The following is a 25,445-nucleotide window of genomic DNA, read 5'->3' as shown; positions in this document are numbered from 1 at the left end:
TAATTGTCGTTGGTATTTATTAAATTGAGAAAGCTGAACAGAAACTCCGAGTACAATCAGAAGTGGGTCCAGCCTCAACTCTGTGCGGAACGTATCTGATAAAGTTTTGAATATGCCAGACCAAAATGTGGTTGCAGGTCTGGTAATTTTAAGCTGTTATTTCCTCTGTACTAGTTTTTGGATTTAAAGGGGCAGCATTGTGAAAAAACGACTTTATTGAGCTTTATATCATGTTACGATGTTGCTTCCTCATCCAAAAAAATACCTGGAGTGTTAATTTGATTAATTCACGGATGTGTGAGAAATCCTTTAATCTCCATGGCAACCATTCAGCTGTGCAAAACACCTGGATTAATCTAGCAACACCTTCGAGGTGTAGCTCCTCCTCAGAGCTGCAGTTTCCAATCTTCCACCTCAACGAGCAAATCTCCCCTGCAAAGTCTCACATTCAACTCCTTCAGACTAGCCAGCAGATATTAGCAAACATCTGGTGGAGCTGAACAACTGCAGAGTTAAAAAAGCGAGCTACTTCTCAGTGCAACACAGGAAACAATGTTGTTCAAGGCTTAATAGAGGAGACATGTGATGACTTCCTGAAGGCAGAGTTTCAAAAGAACAGGAATTTTTAAATAGACAGAGGCCCAACTTAAAGGCATTAAATCAGTAAGTAAAATTTCTTTTTAGTCATATTTAATATATAAGGCATTTTTATAACAATTAAAGGTAACATAGTTAATTGATTGTACTATACTGTTGCACTATGTGCATGGAAAACATAATATACTGTCTTTTTATTAAGGCTGAGTTGCAGGGGAGATCTTTGAGGTGGAAGATCTGACTTTTCAGATTGTGAAGGAACAAATGTTTCCAAATGGCAAACTTTAGTGATATTGTAGAAATTGTTGGAGTCAAATGCAGTTAACACTGGAAGTACCAGAGAAAGGTCATTTAACATTTCTACCTTTGGACCCCAGAGATGGGTCGATTGACCTGAAGGATTTTATCTAGCAAGTGCTTTTGTTCTGTAAATAGGGCCATTACCTTATAAGTACCCTGGTAATGGCCTCAACGCATCTCACAGTTGCACAATTGTTCCTTAGACTTAGACTTTGTTGTCATTTTCAATGCACAGGGTGTATACAGAACAAAATTTCGTTGCATACGGCTCAGGACAATGTTTGAGGTTCCAATGTTGTGAGTAAAATAAAATACAGTATAAAATATGAATATAAATCTAAATATAAAATATAAAGTGCAGGACTGACAGTAAAATAGAAGTTATTTAGCTCTGTACATGTGCAAGGTATAAAGTGGAGACCAGTTTTTGAGTGCAGTCTAGTTAAGAGTTCAGCAGTCTGATGGCAAGTGGGAAAAAGCTGTTTCGGAACCTGGTGGACCTGCACCGGACGCTGCGGAACCTCTTTCCAGAGGGCAGCAGGGAGAACAGTCCATGGTGGAGGTGTGAGGGGTCACTGATGATGTTTCGGCCTCAGGACACGCATCCTGCATCGATGGTTGACCTGACACTTCGCCCTTTTGCCTGAGCTGGGTGTGGAAGGTTGTTGCCGAAGCAGTTTCTCCTTGTGTGCCTTCTTCTCACTCACATGAGAGTTACCGAACTCTTTTGCAAGCTCAACCAGGAAGTCCACCCGTCTCTCCTGCACCCCAATGCATGCCTGATAAAGCACATGTGCATTCAGTGCTGCCATGTCAATCATGTTTGCCAGGTTTGCTGACCAGCTGTCACATAGTGATGGAACCTTGGTCACCCCCCGCAAGATTATGACTGAAATAAATGCCATTAGTTCTTGTGAACTAAATAGGTGAAGCAGTCACCTATTTATCCTCCACAGCACAAAAGGCTGCATGCAAATTTGCATGTGCAAAGTCTCCCAGATCTCTTTTGCTTACACTTTTTGCATGATTTTTTTGAGGTGGATCAACACAATTAATTTGGTTAGTTTATTTCTAAACTGTCATTTTAAATCCACTTAGCTTTATTTAAAAGAAAAACATTACTCATTTCTTTTAGAAAAACCTTTGCATATTTCTTGAAACAGATTGTATGTTTTCCAAACTCTATGTACATTTGGCAAAATGACCTGGATAATGCAGCACAACATCAAGGATCAGCTGCAAAAGGTCACATCTCTCCAAAAACACTTCATGTATGCTTCAAAACTAAACTGAAGAGCATTACCTACAGGAGATCTGATCTCCTGTAGGTATCATAGATACCCACCCCCAACATGGACTATTCACACTCCTACCTTCTGGCCTGACGGTCAATGGCCACATTTACAATTGAAGAAGGGATGCTAATTTGAGCCATCAGAGTCGTCAGTTTGGACTCAGGGTCTTTTGACCCTGTTTCGGTACGTCAAGGGAGAGGTCGAAAACCCTGGTACTCCAAGGATGGAGTCAGGCTGATTTAATAAAACAAAACTTACTAAAACACAGGCATGAATCCCAAAAAATCAAATTTTGAACCTGAAACAGAAAGCAGGCAAGAAATGATAGATGACAGACAAAAGATGAAGCACCTGTTGTGACTTCTTTACACTTATTTGTTGTTAAGTATAATTTGCATCATAAGTGACTGATTTACAATTATATGTTAAGCATAATTTATATGATGATGATTATTAATTGAATTTAACATGATTGTATATAATTACAAAAGCTGAAGTGAAACATATTTAAGTGCGAGTTATGATTTATTTGGATTGAGGAAATCTTTTTTTAAAGAATACTTAACAGGATCTGGTTCTGTCACTGTCTTGCTTCTGTTGATTTGGTTGCTAGGTAACGAACAGCTATCTCCATTTTCTCCTCAATAAAAACCTGAACAGAAATGTTCAGGAAAAGACATCCGAGCCTCCGTCTTGATTGAAGAATCTGTTTCTTGATTGAAAATAATTACTGACACTCAAAGAGGAATACATACTACTGAAAGTGGATCAGTGGAAGGTCTAATTATACAGAAAGAACAGTTGAGAGAGAAAATCAGACAACAGAGACAAAATCAAAAAATTCCCAGATCATCTCCTTCTTCAATTCCAAACAATTTTTTTTGTAAAATTTTTATTGGATAGTTATAGCAGTCATGTACAAATGATGGATTTAAATATCACTTTACACAAATAGATAAAATCTTAGCATGTCACATCAAGTTCAAAAAGAAGTTCAAACATCAGTTACTGAGGCTTGCAGACTCTCCTCAAACATAACAAAAAAGGTTAAAGAGTGATACATAAATCGACAGCAGAAAATAGTAACTGTACAGAAAGTATTGTTTGGAGAATTTTCCAGCAGCAGATGACTGTTAATTCTGAAAGTATGCCTCTTATTTCCTTAATTTGATTAAATCCAATGACACATGCACATGTATGGTGATGATACATGAGTTAATGAAGAGGCTGACCAAAAAAAAAAAAAACTTCTTTACACCTGGTTTCCTAGATACTGAACACTGTTACCAGAAAAATATGGTTAAAGTACAGTAAGAAACACATTTTTTTTACTCTTTAAAATTCTCAAAAAAGAAATTCAACCAAGCTGGATGTTTTTTCTGAGACTCCACCAACTTTGGGTTTCTCCCCAACTCTACGGCTCCTTTCAGGATCGCTTCCTGGGGTCTAAGAGGACACAGGACTTTATACTGAGGTTCGAACTGATCAGTGATGTGCTGACGTAGAATCTGGTTCTCAGCCAAACCCCCCACCAACACAATATAACCAATGTTGAGATCTTTGTTTAATATTTCTCCAAGGCTCTCAGTGATTCCCTGCAGACTCTCATCATAGAAAGATTTCAGTTTCTCTCTGGAGATTCTGATAGATCCATCATCCCAGGAAGCTCCTTCCACTGAATCAAAGAACGTTTCAATCTCTTTATGTTCCTCAGCCAACATTCCCAAGTTAAATGGACAGTTGATCTGAACATCTTCATCCAGCTGTTTAAGACAAATAAAATCATACATGATTTTCTGAACCTCACTGGGGAAGCTTTGTTCGTATTCATCCCAGACTCCATTAGAGAAAATTTCTTTCAGAAACACTTTAAATTTTTTGTCCACTGTTTGTCCTCCCAGTTCATTTTTAGGGGCCTCATACAGCTTCTTGAGGGATCCTCCTTCCATAACTTTGTGAACAGTGAAGTCAATTGTTTCATCTGTTTACAAACAGTAAGAGGATTGATTAATTGATAAACCTAAATAAAAAAGGAGTTACACATTCAACAAACACTCAAAAAGTTATAATCAATACATGTCGTAGTATTTTTAGTGTCAATGCAAAGTTTTTTAGATTTGTCTCCTATACAATTATTCAAACTTTTCTTCGTCTGTTTGAAAAATCCTCTGTTTGAGCGTTCTGACTAAAACCAGGAAGATAGAGCACATCACCCCAGTTCCAAAGTCCCTACACTGGCTCCCTGTAGCTCAGAGAGTAGACTTTAAAATACTGTTATTTAAAAATCACTGAACAGCATAGCACAATACATTAAAGATCTGCTATTGCTAGTGGTGTAGTCTTGAGACCATTTTTTCATGGTCTGGGTCTCGTCTCAACTGCATTTGGTCTCAGTTTTGTCTCGGGCGAGGACTCAGGATTTTATTTCAAGACTGGTCAAGACCACAACTATGGAAATGTCAATAAATTACCAGCATCTTGTCCAGGTAATTTGTTAACATCCTTGTTTTCACTGGATGCAAAACACACAGATTAAAATCCCTATTAATGTCCCTGCAAAGCTAGCTGTGCAGGGACAAATTACATTTGCTATGAAAAAATGTTGTCACTCACTGCACTGAATTATTGTGCGGCGGTGTTGACTGAGGTGTCGCATATATGGGACAACACTGTGTCCAAAAGTCTGCTATATAGTGATGTGACATTCACAAACGATCCGAGTCTTCTGAACTTCTTTTTACTTAAGAAGATAGAACTGGAGCCTCACTGAGAGCCGTTCTTTGTTCTTGTAGTGCTCTGCGTACACTGCAGTAGCCATTATTGTTTTTATTTAATTATATACATTAATATTTATTTTAAAAGCAAATAAATAAAACCCAAGAACATAAGAACATCCTCATAGCTCTTTGATTGTTTTTGTCACCTGTCATGGTGGCAGGTATTACAGTACTGTGCGCCGCCTGGCTTCATGCAGCAGGAGACAGAGTGAAAACAGTTATGGTGCACACGTTGTGCTTGGTTACTTCTTGCTTGTTGCCCCTTGGTTAGTGTTCATAGTTGAGTGTTGTTTACTGTTAGGGTATTACATTAATCGCTATGTTTTATAGTGCAGACAGTGGTGGTTTCTCACATGGGCGATATGGGCAAATGCTCAGGTTGTTATCTTTATAGGGATGGCAGGAGATCTCCACAGATTGTGGCACAGAGATGGAAACAAAGCAGCTGATGACTCCAAAATTCACTAACGGAATGGAATTGATCTTGGAGAAGTTGCTAGTTTCCGCTCAGTGGAACAACCAAACTAATTTGGATAATTACGCAACTGAGATGCATCAGAGAGACTTTAAGGAAGAGTGAAATTTATTATCTACCCGCCCTAAGACATTTTGTATCTGAATTGGCTTTTCCCGTGTTGCCTGGGCTGCATATTTCCAATCTCCTTGAAGATATGTAAACATAACGTTCCTTCCCACCTCACGCCCTCCCGTTATCATCCATGTGACTGTGGAGCTGAGCTGATTTTCACTTATCCGCTCTTTGAAATGGGATCCTGTTGGTTCCAACCTTCTAAAATTCAATCAGGTTTATTTGTAAAGAACATTTCAGTAACAAGCCAGTTCAAAGTGTTTTCTTAATAAAAACACAAAAATACAAAGTCATAGAAGACACAACACAGTGTAAAGATGCCAAGTGTCATCATAACACATCAAAATGTCGGTTAGTGTTTAACTTGTCAATTGTTTGAATAATCATGAGTAACAGTTACCTCCACAGTCGACAACAACATATCCTTTTCCGTTTCTGTGATGGTTGTTCAGCAGGTCTTTGGTTTCTTCTTGTTTCATTAACATATCTACTGCCACCTGACTTTTGGGTAAGCCTGTAAAAACAAAGAATATGCATCTGAAGCTCCATTAAACAATTAGATAAGTGCTGATAGGGGTGTTAGTCAGACGTCTGTTAGTAAAATATTTTCTCCACTCTATTGGCATTTTATGATATAGACTTCCACAGTTGCCCCACCAGTTTGCTAAGACATAATTACTTCAAATTTCCCAGATGAGCATTACTTGAAGAGTTTGTACATTAAAAATTTCACATCTTTAGAGTGAAAATTTTCATCCTCACCAAATGTGTAAAAATAAATTTTTTAAGGACAAAATCTATGAGCTAGATAGTGAGATCTTTGGATATTTTGTAATTTCTTTTCAGTATGTTGGTTAAATATTAGTTTAATTATGCTAGTTTTAATGATGTTTAACTTTAGCGCATGTTAAAATATTAGACGGATCATGATTGTTTTGAGTAGGCCTCAGTTAATGTGTGTCTTTCCTGTGTCACCTACAGTGTAAAAGATTTAAGCTGCATTTAGTTATCAACTATCTTTTATTTATTTATTTATTTATAATCTAAATGTGTGAGTTTGTGAAACATAAACGTACACATTAAGTTGTGTTAACCTTTTATTAATTTAGTCAAATCTACAAGAGTTGAATAAACTTGGCTTTTTGGATTAGCACTTTAAAAACTCAAAGAAGTAAAAGACAAAAGTGGGAACTATCTCCGAGTAGTTAGAGGCGTATTTTTGTATCCTGTGTTGCACCGTGAGTGAAATGGAAGTGTGTTACATTGATCTGACTTTTGTACAGCAAATGTTTATTTTAAAGCTTGAGGATAATGTTCTGTTCACACAAAATGTTTCTGAGTAGAAATCACTGTGATGTTTAATAAAATTCCTCATCAGGTCAGAAATGAAGTTCATGCAATTGGAAACAGGTTATATTATTTATATTATTCTGAAGTAAAATAAGTAGTTGTTTTAACTTGATAATGTGAGCAAAGTAAAAGAGAAATGTGTGCTCTTTAACTAGGTGAGGGCAGTTGCATAATGCAAAATAATTATTTGGTTTAAATTGCAGCATTAAGCTAAAACTCATGATTCAAAATAAATTTGAAAAGAAATAATCTGTTTGGACATCTTGTCTCTTGTTGTTAAATCAACTTCATGAACTTTAATTTCAGAGTTAAAACCAATTGAATTTTCTTGTTGACTTATTTTGCATTTTCAATTCAGCAGATGGACTTTCATTGTTCAAGTTAAACCACTTCCAGATGTTTTACAGCATAAAATAGATGATGTTTATAAATGACATGACTATTCTTCCACCAAACCTTGGGTAGAATTGACTTAAGAGTGCCTAAAACAGTTCTAAAGCAACTCATTTACAACAAGTATTTGATTTACTGCAAAAATGTTGTTGTTGTTTTTGTTTAGCCTCTTTCATTTGTGTAAACATTATGTGCATTTGAATTTAAGAGAAAAAGGGAGGTCAATTTCCTCAACCTCAAGTAATTTCAAAGTTTACATATGAATTTTATTTGAATTTGATGAATGTGAAGTTTAAGGAGGTGATTGTTGAAGCATTTTTAAAATGGATGATTTTTTTTTTATTTTATTTTTTTTACCAAAAGTAAAATGGTGGTGAAATTTTTCTGTAGAGATTTCATAAAGGTAATTGAACAAATTTTGTGAATGATGCTATTAAAATAGTTACTTAAAAATGGAGGAAGAATAAAAGTATTGTTTGGTTTTGCAATTAAATTTGTTTCAGAGAGAAAGATGGATGTAGAACATTGTGTATTAAAACTTTCCAGTCCAGTGTGTTACATGACATAGATTGTATAAGTAGGTTTTTTCTGTCATGGCAGTCATTTTGGAACACACAGGCAACAGTCTACCTTCACACAGGTTCATTCTTTTACTGAATGTTTGTCTTAAAGGTAGTGAAGAAATTAATACCATGTTTTCCTATTTAGGGTTATTTAAAGGAAAACAAGTGAAGCAAAGTTTCCTCTTAAAGGGTTTGAAATAAAAATATTTTTTTAGTGAATGAACTAAAAGGGGTTTGAATTTAATAAAGCCACAAACTGTTTGTGTTCATATGGCACACTGGTTTTTGGATATTGTTCATTTTAAAATAATTGTTGTATTTGTTTCTCCTGGTTGTCTTTAAGCAAAAATGCAAAGTGAACATAGAATTACTTCCTTTTAATTTTAGGTAAAACATTTTTGGTTTCTATCTTAACATGAATGTATTGACTTGGAGAAAGCATGAAACAATGGTTAAACCTTCTTAGGAGTTGCTGGTCTACAAAATTTACTCAAAGACAAATGAAAAATTTAGATTTTCACAGAACATACCCAAACAACATATAAAGCATTGCAGGCTTTGGATTTATAAAAACCAGAAAGACGTTTTAGCTGCTACGTGCGACATAACCAGTGATTTGGCAATGAAGATAAAATTATTATTTGTACTTACTCAGGTTATATTTACCTGATTAAATTCTTTTGGTCAAAAACATTTCAGAACAAATATAAAACAAACACAAATATATTGGTATTGTTTATCAATCGGATTAATTCAAACAGATCACATAAAGAATCCATTCATATGTTGAACTTGTCCTATCAAACGGACTAAAACCTGTTAAATGTTGAATGTTTGTATGTATGACGTTATAGATCCACGCAGTACCGTTACAGCTGGTATCAGGTTCTGCTGCTCCTGCAGTTTGATCCTGTGAGTCTCTGCTGTGGTTCTGTGTGATGAAACCATCAGATTGAAGCTTCAAACACCAGGTCAAAGCTGCTTCTGACTCCAAAACAACCATCAGTTTGCCTTTTGTTCCTTTTGTTACAAGACCAGCCTGAAAAAGAAATTAAAAGTGTCATTGTTCCCAACTTTTCAGACCTAAACTGCTCTCTGAAAGTATATTACCTGGGTTGCAGAATCTGTCATAAACCGTTTAGCTGGATGACCCCAGAAGGCAGGAACAGTTAGCACCCAGGTGAAGTCAGAGGCTGTAAACTCGCCCTCTTTGGCTTGGGCTTTGATGGTTTCCATAGCGTCATCCTTTAGATATCCAAGAACTTCTGTGAAGACCTTCAAGGCCTTAAGAGACTTATTATTGGCTGCTTTAATTTTCTGATTCCTGAGGTCCTGGGAATATGTTTTAGTAGTTAGTTAGACTGTATTCACACATAGATTACGTTGTCAGATTTATAGAAGCCTGCACTAGCAGCCCTATATAGAATTACACACCTATGAAGATCTTCTGATTGGTAAAATTATCAGGTAGCAAGGGAAACATTTTAATGCTTATGCTGTTGATACTCAGCTATGCCCATCCGTAAATTAAAATGTAATAAAGTGGCACATTATTCAAAAAACAATCACAAACCAGTGTTTGTGTTAATCCTAATAAATATACTTCTAATAGACTCATGTTGTAGATCCTACGTATATAAATATGGCTCCATAACATCATGAAATAACATCGGGTTTGATGCTTCTTGGTCTAAATAACAATGACTGAAGACAGGTTTCACAGGATTTAGGTGAGTTTTGGAGTTGCATAGTTTTTTATCATCTAAAAAAAGTTTGCATGGCTGCCGCACATTTTCACGGCAGGTAAGAGGTTTGCATATATTTACTCAACGTTCATTTTTATACCTGCCAACTTGTGCGTATAATATGGCACTGCACATTTTTTGTGTGTACGCATCTATTTATACATTAGGCCCCTGATCTTTTTTCAACTTACATCGCAATCAAGAGCCGTCTTGAAATGTTCAAAGAAATGATGTTTCTCAGCTTCTTCTCCTGTCATATTGGTGTATGTTGTTTTGGCTTTATAACCAAAATGTACGAAATCTCCATGTTCATCAAGTAGGATGCACGAAGAAGTCTTTGGGGTGTCTAGTCCAAGTTCCTTACCCCATCTCTTTATCTGGGTCTCACTTCCTTCCTCTCTGGGTTTAACATTGAAAGCATAGCTGCTGTATCCTGAACCAATGTCTATGGCTATTATGAAAGAGTCAGCTCCAGCTGGTTGAAAATGAGAAGAAAGTTAGAATCTGAAAAAAAACAGTGACTGTTGATCTGACTGAACCGTTTTGATCACAATTAATTATGGCCTAATCAAACTTAAGACAATCCATGGTAGTATACATAAGCTGCTTGCATAAAACCAGACAATGGAGATCACACATTGACATTTGAACAAATTACACAAGTTGAACTGGGAAAGAATTACATATATATCCTGTTTTTTCTTTGTTGTCACAGTTAAATGTTTCAAATTATCAAACAAATTTTAATATCAGAAAAAGTTAAACTAATAATCAAATTGATAGTGGAGAAATTTGTATTTTCAAACAATAATTTTATTGTGGGTCCAACTTTAAAGATTTGTCTCATCACATAAGGCAGTCAAAAGATAAGTGAAAATATGCTCACAAAAAAGTTGTTGTAAAACGGGAATAATAATATATTGCATATAATGTTTCTGTTTTTCCTATCAGGAAAAAACAGGTTAAATGAGGATCAGGGGTAATAAATATTATGGGATAAACTATAGATGCCAATTAAATTGTTTCTCTTTTTGTTCTTAATTTTTTTTTGATTGGTAGATAATCTATTGATTTTTAAAATCTCTTCTCCTAAGTTCTGTTTGGGCAATTTTCCTATTATTGCAGAATAGCTTTTTTAAATGAATGAAATAAGTGTGACAAAAAAGCTAAAACAGGAGGTGGACTAAAATTATAAATTGCTTTTCTTGTTATATTGACCACTCAAAGTGGCGTAACAATGTGCTCACCCATTCACACTGACATTTAAATATGATACACAGATTATTAACTAATTAGGAAGTGTCTTGGTCATGGACATATTATCACTTAGTAGGTGAAAGCTGGAATTCAACCTACAGTAATAAGTAAATTGTGAAACCTACATGTGCAGCTCTTACCTTTGACATAGAGCAGCACTTGTTTCTTGATCAAGATCTTCCCCCATCTGTTGGAGATGGTGCAGGTGTAGGTGTCTGTATCTCTGTCTGTCGGGTTCTTCAGGATCAAACTAAAATCTCCAAATTTTAAATTTCCCTTCATCTCAGTTCGGTCTTTGTACTGCTTGTGCTGTTCTTCAAGCTTTTTACCACAGCCCTCATGCAGGTGGACTAATCGGCTGGTGTTATTTTTCCATGTTACTGTTACATCTTTGGGCAGACGAACTATGGTTTTACAGGGCAGCGTAACAGACTTCATTCCTGAATCCACCTCCACCTTGTAGACTGAAAAAACACAAACCAAAGAGTCGGCTGCTTTGACAACATAGTTGCATCAGATACATTTTCTATAATATTTGTGTGGTTATAATTTATTCCATGAGCACCTTTGTATTTAGGACAATACACAGCAATACACAACTGTGATAAAATACCTAATTTAAATACCTCAAAACACCAGTTGTTTGGTTCTCTCTGGCATCTTGCCTTGAGCACAGAGTGTGAGAGGTGACTTGCTGTTTTTTTCACTATCAAACATGCGTCTCTTATTTTATATCTTAACAAATTATTTCTGATACTAAAAGAAATTTCTAAAAAAAAAATAAAACACTCACAAAACCTTAACAGGAACCTGTTAGCATTATAAAATAAATCTTACCTGACTTGAAATATTGGCGGAAGGGAAAGAGAAGGCCTCCAAAAACAAGAAGAACGACAAAAAGAACCAGGAAAGCTTTGGCCCATGGTGGAAATTTTTCTGTTGGCAAACAAAAAACTTGTAAGATCTCTGTAATGATTGCACATTAATAAGCTATTTGTAGGAATTTGTTTAAAAAAATAATTTTACTAAGCCCATTTTTTTCTGGAGAAAGATCTTTTGGAGTTTTATTTATCAGTAAGTTAAGTTCTAAAATACTAACTTTCCTATGTTTTACTTATTGAATACTACAGAGTTTGATTTGCAATGACAAAATATGAACTGAATATACTCTCCGTCTTTATAGTTAGTATTGCTTCCGTAGTGAATTATTGCACATGGAATGATTCTTGCCTACAACAATAAAATAATTCTAAAGGTTTATACTATCTCTATCCCTTTTAGCCACTATTAAGCAGTGCCCACCGCTCTGAGTGCTGTCAGAGTACAAACATTGCAGTGCATGGTGAGAGATGGAGAAGAGGGAGAAAGAGTGGAGGTGTTTTCAAAAGAGATGACTTTTTGAAGAAACAGGAGGTTAGCCTCTAGAGAAACAGCGGAAGCTGAGAAGGAAATAATGCTCACACTACAGAGAAGATGAGTTCTAAAAAGTATAGAAACCTGTTAGCTGCATGTGAAAAAGAAAACGCTGTTAAAAGTTATTTGTGATAATGCCAGGTATCTGCATTAACTTTGACATTCCTAATGCTATTTGTAGATTAACTTATTTGCTAAAGTTTCTGTGGAAGGTAACCCCAAATTACTGGTCTGCCATCTGGTGTACTTGCTTCGTCCAGCAGCCTGCTTACTGGTAAGCCTACCTTTACATACACACTAGTGTTGTGTTGTTCATGAGCAATTTGTTTGAATGAATAAATCATTTGAGTGAATGAACTGAAGCAAATAACTTCAACAATTGATTTGTTCACGGGTGGAACGTCCGCCTTTTGTGACTCACAGAAGATATAACAAATATATGTAATTCAATGCAAAGTCCCAGAGTAAGATAGAAAGACATTTTTCTCTACCTCTGGGGTAAGAGGGGATAGTGTGAGGGGTGGAGGTAGGGGTGCATTCAAGGACCGGGAGGCGGTTAATTTCATATATATCGTATATGCAAGTAAAAAAGCAAAAAATGTCTCTTAGCACATTCAAATAAGAACAACTCCTTTCTAATCAAATGACAACACTTAATGATGTAATAGAACAATATAACTGTCCTGGGTGACAGTTATATCAATATAACAATAATCCCAATCATGGTGTAGCAGCAAATTAACCACTAAACTAAAAAATCAATATGTTCTAACACTAATCAAAGGATAGGTAGTGAAATGCTATAATGGGTTCTTACGGGAGTTCTACAAATTCCTTCCACATCTATTGAAGCAGGACACAACAACAGAGTTATTTTAACTTTAACTGATTCTACGAGCTTTTGCATAATAGAGAAGACTTGATTTAATCTTTGTTTAATAAGAATACAGTAAGGAATAAGTTTGTCTTCACGATAAATAATAAATGTTGAAAAGACTGGATAATTTCTATTGTTAAAAACATACTAGAATAAAATAAAAACACTGACTCCATTGTAAGTTCATAAAAATATTCTTTCTAGCAACCTACCTCATCATCATCATCATCATCATAATTTATTAATAAAGTGGTTTAAAAACCAGAGTGCTGTACAGGTACTGTAGCTCTTCAGTCATTCAAAACTGTAGACTCCATCTGAAATGTTTCCCAGCTTGCAAAGATAAGCTTCATGTACAGTACATCTGCACCACTAACCTTTGACAAGATGAAGAATCACTTTCTGTCTGACAACGTCACTTTTCTTGTAGAAGGTGCAGATGTAGACTCCACTATCTCTCTCTGTGGGGTATTTGAGGGTCAGACTGAGGTCTCCACTTTTTACTTGCGCTTTATTCATTATTGTACGTTCACAGTAAAACTTGTCTTGTTCTTTAGCTTTGTTGCTGCCATTCTGATACACATAGGCAATCATGAATTCTGGTTCAGTACGGGTCCACTCCACAGTGTCATCCTCCTCCACATGAGCTGTTGTTTTACAGGGCAGAACTCCAGACTCTTCTCCCTCCTGAACCTTTACTTCTACCTGTTGAACTGAGAAAACAAAATGCTAATTTAAATTTTACATGACTATAATTCATACTGCTAGTTGCAATGGGTATGACAAGTATTACTAATGCTTGAATTCTTCTTTAAAGTGAGCTTTACAAAACACTGTCAGGGTAACTGGTCATTTGAAAGCTTGGATTTTTTGAGTGCAACAGGAATATAAAGAAAAATGAAGTTGACCATTACTTGACTTTTACCAAAGAATGACCTTCAGGTATGGACATCTACAGGCCTCTTCACAATCTCTTTATTGGCACCCCAACATAAAAGTACATAGATATGTCTATAAAATCTCTATTTAGACATTATTGTTAAAGATATAGCTCTACAAAACATAAAAGTAACAGGTAAATAGGAGTCAATTTTCACTGCAAACCTAAAGATTCCTTAGATATTTGAGAATGAAACTGACTCAATTATTACTGCCCAGTTCTCTCACTTTTTAAAGTAGAGCCATGGCTTATTCATAAAAGAAAAAGGCAGTTTATTCTGAGGAGCAAATTTTTGTCCATTATATTCTTCCAATGTTCAGACTTTAGTAGTTCATGTTTTAGTTAACTTCTCATGGTGCTTTTCAAATCAGTTCAGTTTATTTAAAAACCTAATCCTAAGGTGTTCCCAGGCCAGCCGAGAAACGTAGTCCCTCCGGTCCTGGGTCTTCCGTGGGGCCTCTTCCCGATGGGATGCGCCTGGAACACCTCACCAGGGAGGCGTCCTAACCAGATGCCCAAGCCACCTTGTTGGAGCCTATTAAGAATTGGATTAATTTAAGGTTACAGATCTACATTTATATAAATAATATATCTATTGTAACTTGTTTATTTATTTGTTTTGTTTAGACCCTCCTCCTTATCAGGTGGCCTCCTGCTGTGATTAGGCAGCGGAAGCAGCTGCTGCAGGGCATCTGATTGTTTGGTTAAGGAGCGAGGGGTGAAATAGTTTTTCCACCGCACCAAATAAAGTTTAATTTTACATTTTTTGGAAAGTCAACTCGGAGAGTGTTTCTGTTATTTTTGTACATTGAGAAAGTCACCGTTTGCCACCAGAAAACTTTCCGCGAGTGCTTTGTTTTGGATGAGTCGGAAAACCCTCCTCCTAGAAACTACTCTGGCACCTTTTGATTTTTGATTTTTGTTAAAATCCAAGAGTAGCCGTAACAAGTGGAAAAACTTCACTGATGACTTGATGAAAGACGCAAAGTTGGGGGATCCAGCGGATCACTCGCAGACGAACAAAGAAAGCAGCCAGCGGGTCGTGAGTAAAACCAGCTGATTAAGTTTATGAATGAAAGCGCCGCTGCGCTACAAAGAAACTATGGATCACTACCGAAAGCAAAGTTGTTGATTTTGAAAAAGGACTGTGGCAAAGAAGAATTCTTATTGATGAACTTATTTGACAGAGAAGGGATCTGTGTGATAATTAACGATGTCTGATCCTGAAACTCCTCCTGCGTCTGAGGACATGTTAAAGGTGCGCGTTCTTTCGCGCAGAGGCAGACTGGGTGCCTGTACTAGAAAGATTAATGAAATCAAGACTTTGATGTCGGATGCAGGAAATGTTGATGCAGTCAATGAATCAGTGCAAGCATTTAAGGAAGCTGTGGATGAGTTTAGAAATGCTCATAAGTTAGTTCAAGAGCTCTTATCAGAGGAAGAAAAAGAAAATGATTACGATGACTGGTTTGAGCCTCGAATAACTAACCTAAATTATTTTTTGAACGATGTCGAAACATGGAAAAAAGACATTGTACAATCAACAATCAGACCATCTGACAGCATATCCAATGTATCACAGAAATCAAAATCCTCTTCTTCCATAAGATCATCAGCATCCAGATCTTCCTCAGTCTCTGCAGAGTTAAAAAAGGCCAAAGCAGAACAGGCTGCTGCACTGGCACGAGTTGCTGCCTTGAAAGAGAAACATGCTTTGCAAATGGAGGAAGCAAAATTGAAGTTAAAGATGGAGCAAATTGAGCTAGAAGCTGATCTTGCAGCATCAACCGCTAAAATAAAGACCTTGCAAAGTGATGAGGTGGACCAGAAACCATCTTTAGGTGATGGTATGAATGAATATTATAGCTCTCATCAAGAACCAGAGTCGATAGAGGGCAATGTGGAATTTATGCAGCTAGGTGCTATACCAAAAACTCCACTTCAACGGACTATTTTTGAGAGATGTAAATCTTCTCCGAGGAGTTTAAGCACAGCAGAGAATAAACCTCAAAATAAGAAACCCACTGAAAGTGAAACTGAAGCTGCAACTTATGATCATAATGCATCTCAAACTGTACATGATTACCCAGATGTGGCTGTTACTGCTGCTAATGACAATTTTAGTGTTGTTATTCAAAGACAAAATGACATAGCAGAACTCATTGTCAGCCAGCAAAACCTGTCTTTGTTACCTCCGAGAAATATTTCTGTGTTTGATGGTAACCCATTAAAATACCAGTCTTTTGTTCATGCATTTGAACAATTAATTGAAGACAGGACTAAAAATGATAAAGACAGACTGTATTATCTAGAACAATTTACATCTGGTTTGCCAAGAGATTTGGTTCGCAGCTGCTTACATATGGAAGGAAGTAAAGGCTACAGAGAAGCTAAACAACTATTAAAGGAGCAGTTTGGAAATGAAATTAAAGTTTCTGGAGCTTATTTGGATAAAGCCTTGAACTGGCCAGCAATTAAAGCTGAGGATGGAAAAATGTTGTATGCATATGCAATGTATTTGAGAGGATGTTGTAATGTAATGCAAGATTTACAGTACATAGAGGACCTTGAAATCCCATCAAACTTAAGGCTGCTAGCATCCAAACTACCTTATAAACTGCGAGAAAGATGGCGAACCACAGCTTATGAAATACAACAGAAAACTGGCAGGAGAGTCAGATTTAAACATCTTGTTGAGTTTGTGGAAAATCATGCTAACATGCTTTTGGATCCTTTGTTTGGAGACATTCAAGACCAAACAACAACCAAAAAAACATTCCCAAGAGGCAAAGGTGAACTAAAATCAATAAGAGGTAAAAACAGCAGCTTTGCAACATCAATAGTTACCGAGAATACAGGATGTGCTATAAAGCAATCAGTTTAGCCTCCACCACCTCCTGAAACCACACCCAGTCCCATTATCCCTCACTGTGGATTCTGCGAAGAAAAACACAACTTAACTGACTGTTTGCATTTTAAAACAGAGTCACGTGATAGTAAAGTTGAATTTTTGAGAAGTCACGGATATTGCAGAAAATGTGCACTTGCAATTGTTCCCGTCCGAGTTAAGGTGGCAAAAGGGGACAAATATATTCAGACCTATGCTTTCCTTGACCCGGGCAGCACTGCAACGTTTTGTACTGTAAGATTGATGAACCGACTAAATTTGAAAGGACGCAAAACAGAGATACTTCTGCGAACAATGGGACAGGAAAAGCCTGCAGAAACCTATGAGGTTAGAGGACTAGAGGTGGGAGATTTGAAGGGCTGTACATATTTGGACCTGCCGAAAGTTTACACACAGGATAGAATACCTGTCTCAAAAGAAAACATCATTACACAAGCTGATCTGGAGATGTGGCCTCATCTCAGGGGTGTCCATTTAAAGAAAATTGAGGCAGACATTGAACTCCTCATTGGAACTGACATTCCTCGAGCATTAGAGCCATGGAAAATAATAAATAGTCATGATAATGGACCATATGCAGTGGAAACTGTACTTGGATGGGTGGTAACTGGACCACTTGGTGTTGATAGTACCGCAGAATATGCTGGGCCTATTGCAGTGTCAAGTAACAGAATTTCTGTTACTGAATTGAAGGATCTGCTCATCAGACAATATAACCAGGATTTCTCTGAGAACTTATATGAGGAGAAAATTGAGATGTCTGTTGAGGATAAGTGTTTTATGGAGATTGCTTCTGGCTCATTGTATATTAAAGATGGACACTATCACCTACCACTTCCTTTCAGAAATAAAGACAAAGTTATGCCTGATAACTATAAAATGGTTAAGGAACGCACACAGCACCTTATGAAAAGGTTTAAGAAGGATAGGATGTATGCAGAAGAATACACATCATTTATGGAGGACATTTTGAAAAGGGGCTATGCAGAAAAGGTTCCATTTGAGCAGCTTTGCAGGGAGGATGGACATGTCTGGTACATTCCACATCATGGTGTCTACCATAAGCGAAAGCACAAACTGAGGGTGGTGTTTGACTGTACATCCTCATATCAAGGAACCTCTCTGAACAAGGAGCTCCTCCAAGGGCCTGATTTAACAAACACCCTTATTGGGGTACTGCTAAGGTTTCGCCAAGAACCAATCGCAGTAATGGCAGACATTAAGGCAATGTTTTATCAAGTCTATGTGGATGAGAAAGACAGAGATGTCCTGAGGTTTCTGTGGTGGCCAGAAGGGAACATTAACAAACCTCTGGAGGTTTACAGGATGAAAGTTCACCTCTTTGGCTCTATATCATCCCCAAGCATCGCTAATTTTGCTCTGCGTCAAACTGCTACTGACAACCAGAAGCATTATTCTGATGAGGTTATCGAAACCATTAAAAGTAACTTTTATGTGGATGATTGCCTCCGATCAGTGGCAACAGTAAATCAGGCAATGAAGCTTGTCACAGATCTCACCAAAATATGCAGTGAGGGAGGTTTCACATTAACAAAATGGGTCAGCAACAACCATGAAGTGCTGGCAAGCATCCCTGAACATCACAGAGCTGGAGCATTTAAGGAACTAGATCTGGACAAAGAAAAGCTGAAAGAACAAATAACAGTTGAGTCTGCACTTGGACTCCACTGGGACACTCTCAGTGACACCTTCAGCTTTAAAGTAACCATCAGGAGTCGACCTGCTACCAGAAGAGGTATACTCTCCACAGTGAGTTCAGTATATGACCCATTAGGATTTCTTTCTCCTTTCGTCCTGAAAGCCAAACAATTACTCCAAGAACTCTGCAAAACCAAATATGGATGGGATCATGTCATTCCCCAGGAATTTGCAAAGCCTTGGCAAAGATGGCTCAAGGAATTAAATCTGCTACATGACTTTCAAGTTGCAAGGTGCATAAAGCCTGAAAACTTTGATCCTGTGGAAACTGCTGAATTGCATCACTTTTGTGATGCAAGTGAGTCAGGCTATGGTACAGTAAGCTACCTCAGATTATCAAATCACCAAGGTCAAATCCATGTCTGCTTCATATTTGGAAAAGCTAGAGTGGCACCTCTAAAGCAGATGACCATACCCAGACTGGAACTCACAGCAGCAACATTGGCTGTAAAAGTGGATCGAATGCTAAAGAAAGAGCTGCAATTACCACTTACAGATTCAACTTTCTGGACAGATAGTACATCTGTGTTGAAATATATTCACAATCAAACGAAAAGATTTCACACTTTTGTATCCAACAGGATTGCAGTAATCCATGACCTCTCCCACACCAGCCAGTGGAGATACATAAGTTCAAAAGTCAACCCAGCCGACGACGCATCAAGAGGGCTTTATGTGGAATCTTTCGTAAGTTCAAAATGGCTGACCGGTCCGGAATATCTCAGCAGAGAAAAAAGAACATGGCCGAGGCACACAGAAGGTCTGGAAGAAATACCAGCAAACGATCCTGAGGTGAGAAAGGAGATCACAATCAACAGTGTGATAGTGGAGGATCAACATCCAGTATGCAAGCTAATCAAGTATCATTCATCATGGAACAAACTTCAGAAGTCGGTAGCCTGGATATTAAAAGTGAAAAGACATCTTCTACTGCTAAGCCAGCAAAGAAAAAGTCAAACTCACCTGTCTTCAGGAGTGATGAAAAAGCTGAAAAATCAACATGAAACCCAAAACCTGTCAGTGGAAGACATGCAAAATGCAGAGAAAGCTATAATTTGTTTTGAACAAAAACGCTACTTTGACTGTGAATTTACTTACTTGGAACAAGGCAAACCTCTTAGTTCAAGAAGTACCATCCTCAAACTGGATCCGATGCTTGATGGTAGCATTTTGAGAGTTGGCGGCAGGATAAATAAAAGTACAATGCCAATCCACCAGAAAAACCCGATCATTTTACCTAAAGGTTCACATATATCTAACCTCCTCTTACAACAAATTCATCACCAAGTTGGACATTCAGGAAGGAGCCACATGCTCTCCAAGCTAAGGCAGAAATTCTGGCTCCCACATGCAAACTCTTTAGCCAGAAAAATTATCAAGAGCTGTGTATTCTGTAGACACATACAGGCAAAACCTGGTGAACAGAAGATGTCGGACCTTCCTGAGGACCGTTTATTTCCAGACCTACCTCCTTTTAGTCATGTTGGCATTGACTACTTTGGTCCTATTGAAGTAAAAAGAGGACGAGCTCAGGTGAAACGATGGGGAGTCATATTCACCTGTCTGGTGAGTCGAGCTGTCCACCTGGAGATGGCCAATTTCTTAACCACAGACTCGTGCATAAATGCTATACGCAGATTCATCTGCAGAAGAGGATCAATGATGAGCATCAGAACAGACTGCGGGACAAACTTTGTGGGAGCACAAAAGGAACTACAAGAAGCATTAAGAGAGCTAAATCATCAGAAAATCCAAAAGGCTCTTTTAGTAGAGGGAATAAAATGGATTTTTAACCCTCCTTACGGGGCTCACCACGGTGGAGTCTGGGAAAGACTAATACGTCTAATCAAAAAGACCCTCACATCTATTCTAAAGGAACAAACACTGGACGATGAAACCCTGTCAACAGCACTATGTGAAGTAGAAGCCATCCTAAATGACAGGCCAATAACTTCAGTGTCAAATGACCCCAATGACTTAGAACCACTAACACCAAACCATTTACTCCAGCTGAAAGGGAAAGCAACCATACCACCAGGAGTCTTTGACAAAACAGATCAATATTCAAGAAGAAGATGGAGACAAGCACAGTATCTTGCAGATCTTTTCTGGAGACGTTGGATAAGGGAGTATCTCCCACTCATGCAAGAACGAAGCAAGTGGAACAGCAAAAAGAGGAACTTCAGCCCTGGAGATCTGGTTGTTATTGTGGATAACTCGGCACCAAGGAGCGCATGGACAATGGGCCGTGTTATGAAGACTTTTCCAGATGCCAAAGGCTTTGTTAGAAGTGTTTTGGTTAAAACCAAAGCCAATGTTATCCAGCGACCAATAGATAAGCTCTGTCTTTTAATGGAGGCAGCAGGATGAAATAAAAGACTTTCTAATATTTACTATAGACTGCTTTAAGCATTAGAAATGTTGAGAGGCTCTAGATAACATTTATAGACAAAAGGATTATGAACATTGATTTTTAAAGATCATAATTAAATGTCTGTCATGTTTTTGCTAGATACTAGGCTCCTATGAATATTATTTTTGTAAATTGTTACTTTGCTAAGGCTAACAATTTGGGGCCGGGATGTTGGAGCCTATTAAGAATTGGATTAATTTAAGGTTACAGATCTACATTTATATAAATAATATATCTATTGTAACTTGTTTATTTATTTGTTTTGTTTAGACCCTCCTCCTTATCAGGTGGCCTCCTGCTGTGATTAGGCAGCGGAAGCAGCTGCTGCAGGGCATCTGATTGTTTGGTTAAGGAGCGAGGGGTGAAATAGTTTTTCCACCGCACCAAATAAAGTTTAATTTTACATTTTTTGGAAAGTCAACTCGGAGAGTGTTTCTGTTATTTTTGTACATTGAGAAAGTCACCGTTTGCCACCAGAAAACTTTCCGCGAGTGCTTTGTTTTGGATGAGTCGGAAAACCCTCCTCCTAGAAACTACTCTGGCACCTTTTGATTTTTGATTTTTGTTAAAATCCAAGAGTAGCCGTAACACACCTCAACTCACTCCTCTTGACATGAAGGAGCAGCTGCTCTACTTTGTGTCCGTCCCCGATGACTGAGCTTCTCACTTGGTTGTTTACAGTGCAGGCAATTTCCGGTAAGCTTTAGTGCGTCGAACTGGCACATTACATATGTCACGGCCAAGAATTAGAGAATGGGTAAAATTTAAAACTGACTGAGCCCAAACCTCCATTTGGCCCCTTCAGGCATTCATTTTCTTATTTGTCTACAGCCCATCTAATTTGCTGAGAGAACACAACTCACATAAGGAGGACTTAGTCCTCGATGTGGCCGTCACAGGTTCAATTCCTGGCCTGAATACCTTTGCTGCATGTGTTCCCACTCTTTCATTATCCATGTTTCTGTCTAACTAGTCTCAAATAAAGGCTGCCTGAGAACCTCTTTCACGCCCCCCACCTTTTTTTTAATAAAGATATTTTATTAGTTTACTTCTTTATTTGAAGTAAACTAAGTTATTTTCATAAGACTGACTTAAATTTGTCACGTTAAACCAAATTAATGAATTAAGTTGTATAAACTTAATTGAATTACTTGTTGCCAATTGAAACAATTCAATTAAGTTGGTTCAACTATTTACTTTTTTCAGTGCAGGAGGAATTTTTTTTTTTTAATAAAAAGTATTTTTAACCTAGAATTTAATACATTTTTAAATTCTGGAATCCTGTCTCAAATGTCAGAACTGTCATGGTTCTGTTTTTTCCAGTGATCCACCAAGTGTTCCAGCTCTTTCCGAACCTTCCAGTGTTCCCAAGTCTTCCAGTAGCTTCCTGCATCAATGCCGCCGGCCTCCTGCATGGGTTCTCCATGGGTGCCCCCGGCCGCATGGCCGACTGATACATTCTCTTTGTGGTTTCCACCAGCTGCACATCAGGCCACCAGACTGACCTTGAACTTTTTTGTTATTGTTTCTCTGGTAATTGGTTCCAACTGTTTGTCATTTCCTTGATTGCCCCGGTGTGTATAGAGTCTCTCATGTGTCATTGTTTTTCCCTGGATCTTACATTGTCTCCCTGTCTCTACTCCTTCTTCCTCTTCCTCTTGTGACTTTGAATCCTGTAGCATTTAGAGCAGGGATGGGCAATCCTGGTCCTCAAGGGCCGGTGTCCTGCAACTCTTAGATGTCTCCCTGATCCAACACACTTGAATCCAATAGTTGAATCACCTCCTAAGTGCAGTCAAGTTCTCCAGAGTCCTGCTAATGACCTCATTATTTGACTCAGGTGTGTTGAAGTAGAGATACATCTAAAAGTTGCACCCCTGACTTAGAGTTTAATGAAACCATTGTTGCAACTTCCACTCCTGTTTCTACCTTGATCCATTACTCACCTTCACAAATCATGATAAAAACTATTTGTATATCTGTGCTTTATAGCAATGGGTCAGTCACAAATGTTTCGACTCATAGAGCCAACTCCTCACTGAGAGCCATACTTCATTACAGTACAAGGGAAAATCTACAAACACAGCAGCGCAGTGACCACACCATATGAGAGGCATGGGCAGAGAAAGAAACAGAGAGCCATGGACCCACTTATTTTCTCTTTGGCTGCTCAGCTCTCACTCTTTTAGTTGGGCTGCTATTCCCTTGGCGAAATTTCCAGTGTAGTATTGCTGAGCCATTTATTTTTGAGGTGGACGCACTTATAAGTTGCATAATTTTCATGAGCCCCACTCAGTGCTGCCACTAACATTATCTCAATGGCCAGTAAACATAACACATCAACAGGTATTGCATTTAAATTAGGCACCAACCTTCAACCTGCAGTTGAACATCTGTTAGTGTGATATCTTCTCTGTCATCCCTGAGGCTGCAGGTGTAGGTACCACTGTCAGAGTGGTGAGGTTTTCTCAGAGTGAGGCTGAAGTCAAGAGAATCTAAAGCATTAGATTTCATTGACGTTCGCCCACTGAAACGTTGATTTTGTCCACGAAGATCATCATCTTCTCGGCGCACATGGATAGTTTGTGGTTTGAGATCATAGCGTCTCCAGATCACTGTGGGGTTTCGCTCTGGTAAAATACCTGAGTAGTGGCATGGCAGCACAACTGATTCTGCTCCCTCCAAAACATTTTCTCCCATTGCAAAAGAATACAGGGAGGCTTAAAGAGAAGAAAACGCAGACAGTTAACAAGTCTATGAAAGCATTAGTTACATAGTCAAGTCAATCTTATTATATTGCAATATATTGCCAAAACTTAAAACTTAGTTTAGCAAGCGTAATAAAGCAAAAAATAAACAAAGCCAAATTATCTGACATTTGGTTACATCAGTATATAAATCACCAGTTATGTATTTTCTGGGCACCTTCAGCCCTTCATACCAGAATTAGTCAGTAACTAATTCTCCACGGGCACAGGTATTTAAAATGTTTTGTGAACCCAAGTTGTTCAAACAAGAGGTCAGCATACTTAACAACTGTGGCATTGCAAGCTCTTCAGAAGTAGAATATGATTGGGCAGGAACTGTGGCTTTCAGCATGAGGTGGGGTATCAGTTACATCAAATTTAACCGGTACTCCTCATAGCTCTGTGTTATGTTATAATATGGTAATTTCTGGAACACTGAGATTGAAACCTTAAAGTTTATATTTTACTATATTAAAATATAGTAAAATGTTAGGAATATTTTACTATATTATAGATATAGTAAAATATTGAATTGAATATTTTACTATATTGTAAATATAGTAAAATATTTCTAATATAGTAAAATATTAATTGAATCTGTTTGATTGTGCTTAATATTCCAAGCATCAGGAATTTTCTAACTCTCCCTCAACTAATTTATCTTCTTTCATCTTTAGCTGAAAATTTTGAGAAATTTAATAAATGATTTTATAATTTATTGATCATTGTTTGATTGATCATTGCTTTTTACACTGGATCTGCTGAGTCTATTACCCAATGGCACAAAACCTGTTGTAGACCATCATGGAGTAATAATGCTTATTGCTTGATTTAATTATTTTTAAATACCTTTTACTTAATTAGTTAATGCATTCTCTCAAAAATTTCTTTTAAATTAAATTATTACTATCTAAAGTCATCACGATGCAACACTGTCTTTTTTAGTCATGCATTTAATAAATTTATATGTTATTATTATTAAGCTTCTAAAGGTATAAAACAGTTTTCAGTCATGCTGGTTGATACTGTTGTTTTATTAAGAAATGACGTAGCTGAACAACCAAGTTTAACAGTTTCATGCCTTGTTAGTGCCAAGCTTAAGAATACAATGTGATAAATTTTTAATGTTCTTGTACGTCAGTGAATTGCCAGGTACAAAATGACCAATCTGTTAAAGGGTATTAAATAGAAAAGGTTAAAAATTATCCCAACCCGTTGACCTTTAAGAGATTAATTTCTTACCTTGTAGGAAAATCACAAGGATCATTATATTCTTGAAAATCCAACCACTACGTTTTTCTCTGGTTATGAAGAACATAACTTTTTCCAAGTACCAACCTCACAGAGGTGTTTAATTTTTGTTGCTGTGACTGTTGTGAAGGGAGCGGCTGTTAGAATGTGCATAAACCAGCTTGGCAGCTTTCATGCTGACAGTTTAGATTTCCTTCACTTTGCTGCTTCTCTGCCAGTTAAGCTCCTATAGATATTCATATGGAGGTTTCTACTGTACACCTATGTAATGCAGTGTAAAATAAAATTATATCAAAAAATGTTTTTTTAGA

General features: G+C 37.4%; 1 protein-coding gene and 1 long non-coding RNA gene across 4 annotated transcripts; both read right to left on the bottom strand.

Annotated features, from left to right (window-relative positions):
- Window positions 1–775: 775 nt before the first annotated feature.
- On the bottom strand, window positions 776–25,445 carry LOC114148758 (heat shock 70 kDa protein 12A-like). Of its 3 annotated transcripts, none has more exons than XR_003596329.1 (11): window positions 25,126–25,445; window positions 23,509–23,856; window positions 13,534–13,869; window positions 11,704–11,802; window positions 11,007–11,330; window positions 9,801–10,084; window positions 8,975–9,196; window positions 8,732–8,903; window positions 5,959–6,072; window positions 3,403–4,173; window positions 776–787 (listed from the first exon to the last, which is right to left on the bottom strand). XR_003596329.1 is itself a non-coding variant. In XM_028024238.1 (11 exons), the coding sequence occupies exons 4-11, from the start codon at window positions 13,748–13,750 to the stop codon at window positions 3,521–3,523; spliced, it is 2,085 nt and encodes a 694-aa protein (XP_027880039.1). In that variant the 5' UTR covers window positions 13,751–13,869; window positions 23,509–23,582; window positions 23,665–23,856; window positions 25,126–25,439; the 3' UTR covers window positions 3,053–3,520. The 3 variants fall into 3 exon arrangements, 2 of the variants coding, with proteins under 2 accessions (XP_027880039.1, XP_027880037.1); XM_028024238.1 differs by lacking the exon at window positions 776–787 and having other exon boundaries at window positions 3,053–4,173; window positions 23,509–23,582; window positions 23,665–23,856; window positions 25,126–25,439; XM_028024236.1 differs by lacking the exon at window positions 776–787 and having other exon boundaries at window positions 3,053–4,173.
- Window positions 14,320–23,502, bottom strand: LOC114148789 (uncharacterized). The gene is made up of 2 exons (XR_003596342.1): window positions 21,730–23,502; window positions 14,320–14,620 (listed from the first exon to the last, which is right to left on the bottom strand). It is a non-coding gene; the product is annotated as an uncharacterized LOC114148789 (long non-coding RNA).

Source organism: Xiphophorus couchianus, chromosome 7 (assembly GCF_001444195.1).
Source record: "Xiphophorus couchianus chromosome 7, X_couchianus-1.0, whole genome shotgun sequence".
NCBI lineage: Eukaryota > Metazoa > Chordata > Actinopteri > Cyprinodontiformes > Poeciliidae > Xiphophorus > Xiphophorus couchianus.
This window is presented reverse-complemented; position numbering and strand designations above follow the sequence as displayed.

What these genes read in the sequence shown, in the direction of transcription:
- LOC114148758 (XM_028024236.1), bottom strand. Translation starts at nt 25,201, where the DNA reads ATGTTCTTCATAACCAGAGAAAAACGTAGTGGTTGGATTTTCAAGAAT. An exon ending in CCGCCAATATTTCAAGTCAG is followed by an intron (nt 11,331 to 11,703) that starts GTAAGATTTATT and finishes GTGTTTTTTCAG; the next exon opens with TCTACAAGGTGGAGGTGGAT. An exon ending in TGTTGTTGTCGACTGTGGAG is followed by an intron (nt 4,174 to 5,958) that starts GTAACTGTTACT and finishes GTTTGTAAACAG; the next exon opens with ATGAAACAATTGACTTCACT.